The 443-nt window shown below is 50.3% G+C and overlaps 1 protein-coding gene across 1 annotated transcript in view; it reads right to left on the bottom strand.

The window, feature by feature from the left end:
• Window positions 1-443, bottom strand: part of LOC105516099 (UPF0577 protein KIAA1324-like) — a 37,932-nt gene continuing 37,489 nt past the window's right edge. The window contains 1 exon segment of the mRNA XM_011948163.1: window positions 1-111. Within this exon segment, the coding sequence (XP_011803553.1) occupies window positions 1-111 (111 nt within the window).

The following is a 443-nucleotide window of genomic DNA, read 5'->3' as shown; positions in this document are numbered from 1 at the left end:
TCAGGCATCGGTGACCTCCATGTTCTGCAGCCTGCTTTCTAGGGTGACGTCTCTTGCTGCCGCTTTCTTTTTGCTGCCCTCATGTTGCTTCTTCTGCTTCTTGGATGGCTCCTGGTCAATGGGTGCAGGCTTCACAAAGGGGATCAGTTCTTGCAGTCCTGGGAGGGAAGAGTCAACCAAATGACCTATTCTTTCTCAGTGAGTCAAAGCCCTAAGACCTCTGGGGAGAATTCAACAAGACAATGATCCCTTTGAACAGAGGGGTCCCTTTGATAGGCACCGGTTTCCTTTATTCTTTTCTTCCCTAGTCTGAATCTTAGCAGCATTTCAGTATCATACCTGCACTGACTACTTTCTCAACCAGGCCCCCTGCCCTGCCCAGCCCGAGAGGGCAGACAAGAGTTTCAGGGGCTGTGTCAGAACAAAACAACCTGGTATACCTG

The sequence above is a fragment of the Colobus angolensis genome, unplaced genomic scaffold (genome assembly GCF_000951035.1).
Source record: "Colobus angolensis palliatus isolate OR3802 unplaced genomic scaffold, Cang.pa_1.0 Scaffold273, whole genome shotgun sequence".
NCBI classification, from domain to species: domain Eukaryota; kingdom Metazoa; phylum Chordata; class Mammalia; order Primates; family Cercopithecidae; genus Colobus; species Colobus angolensis.
This window is presented reverse-complemented; position numbering and strand designations above follow the sequence as displayed.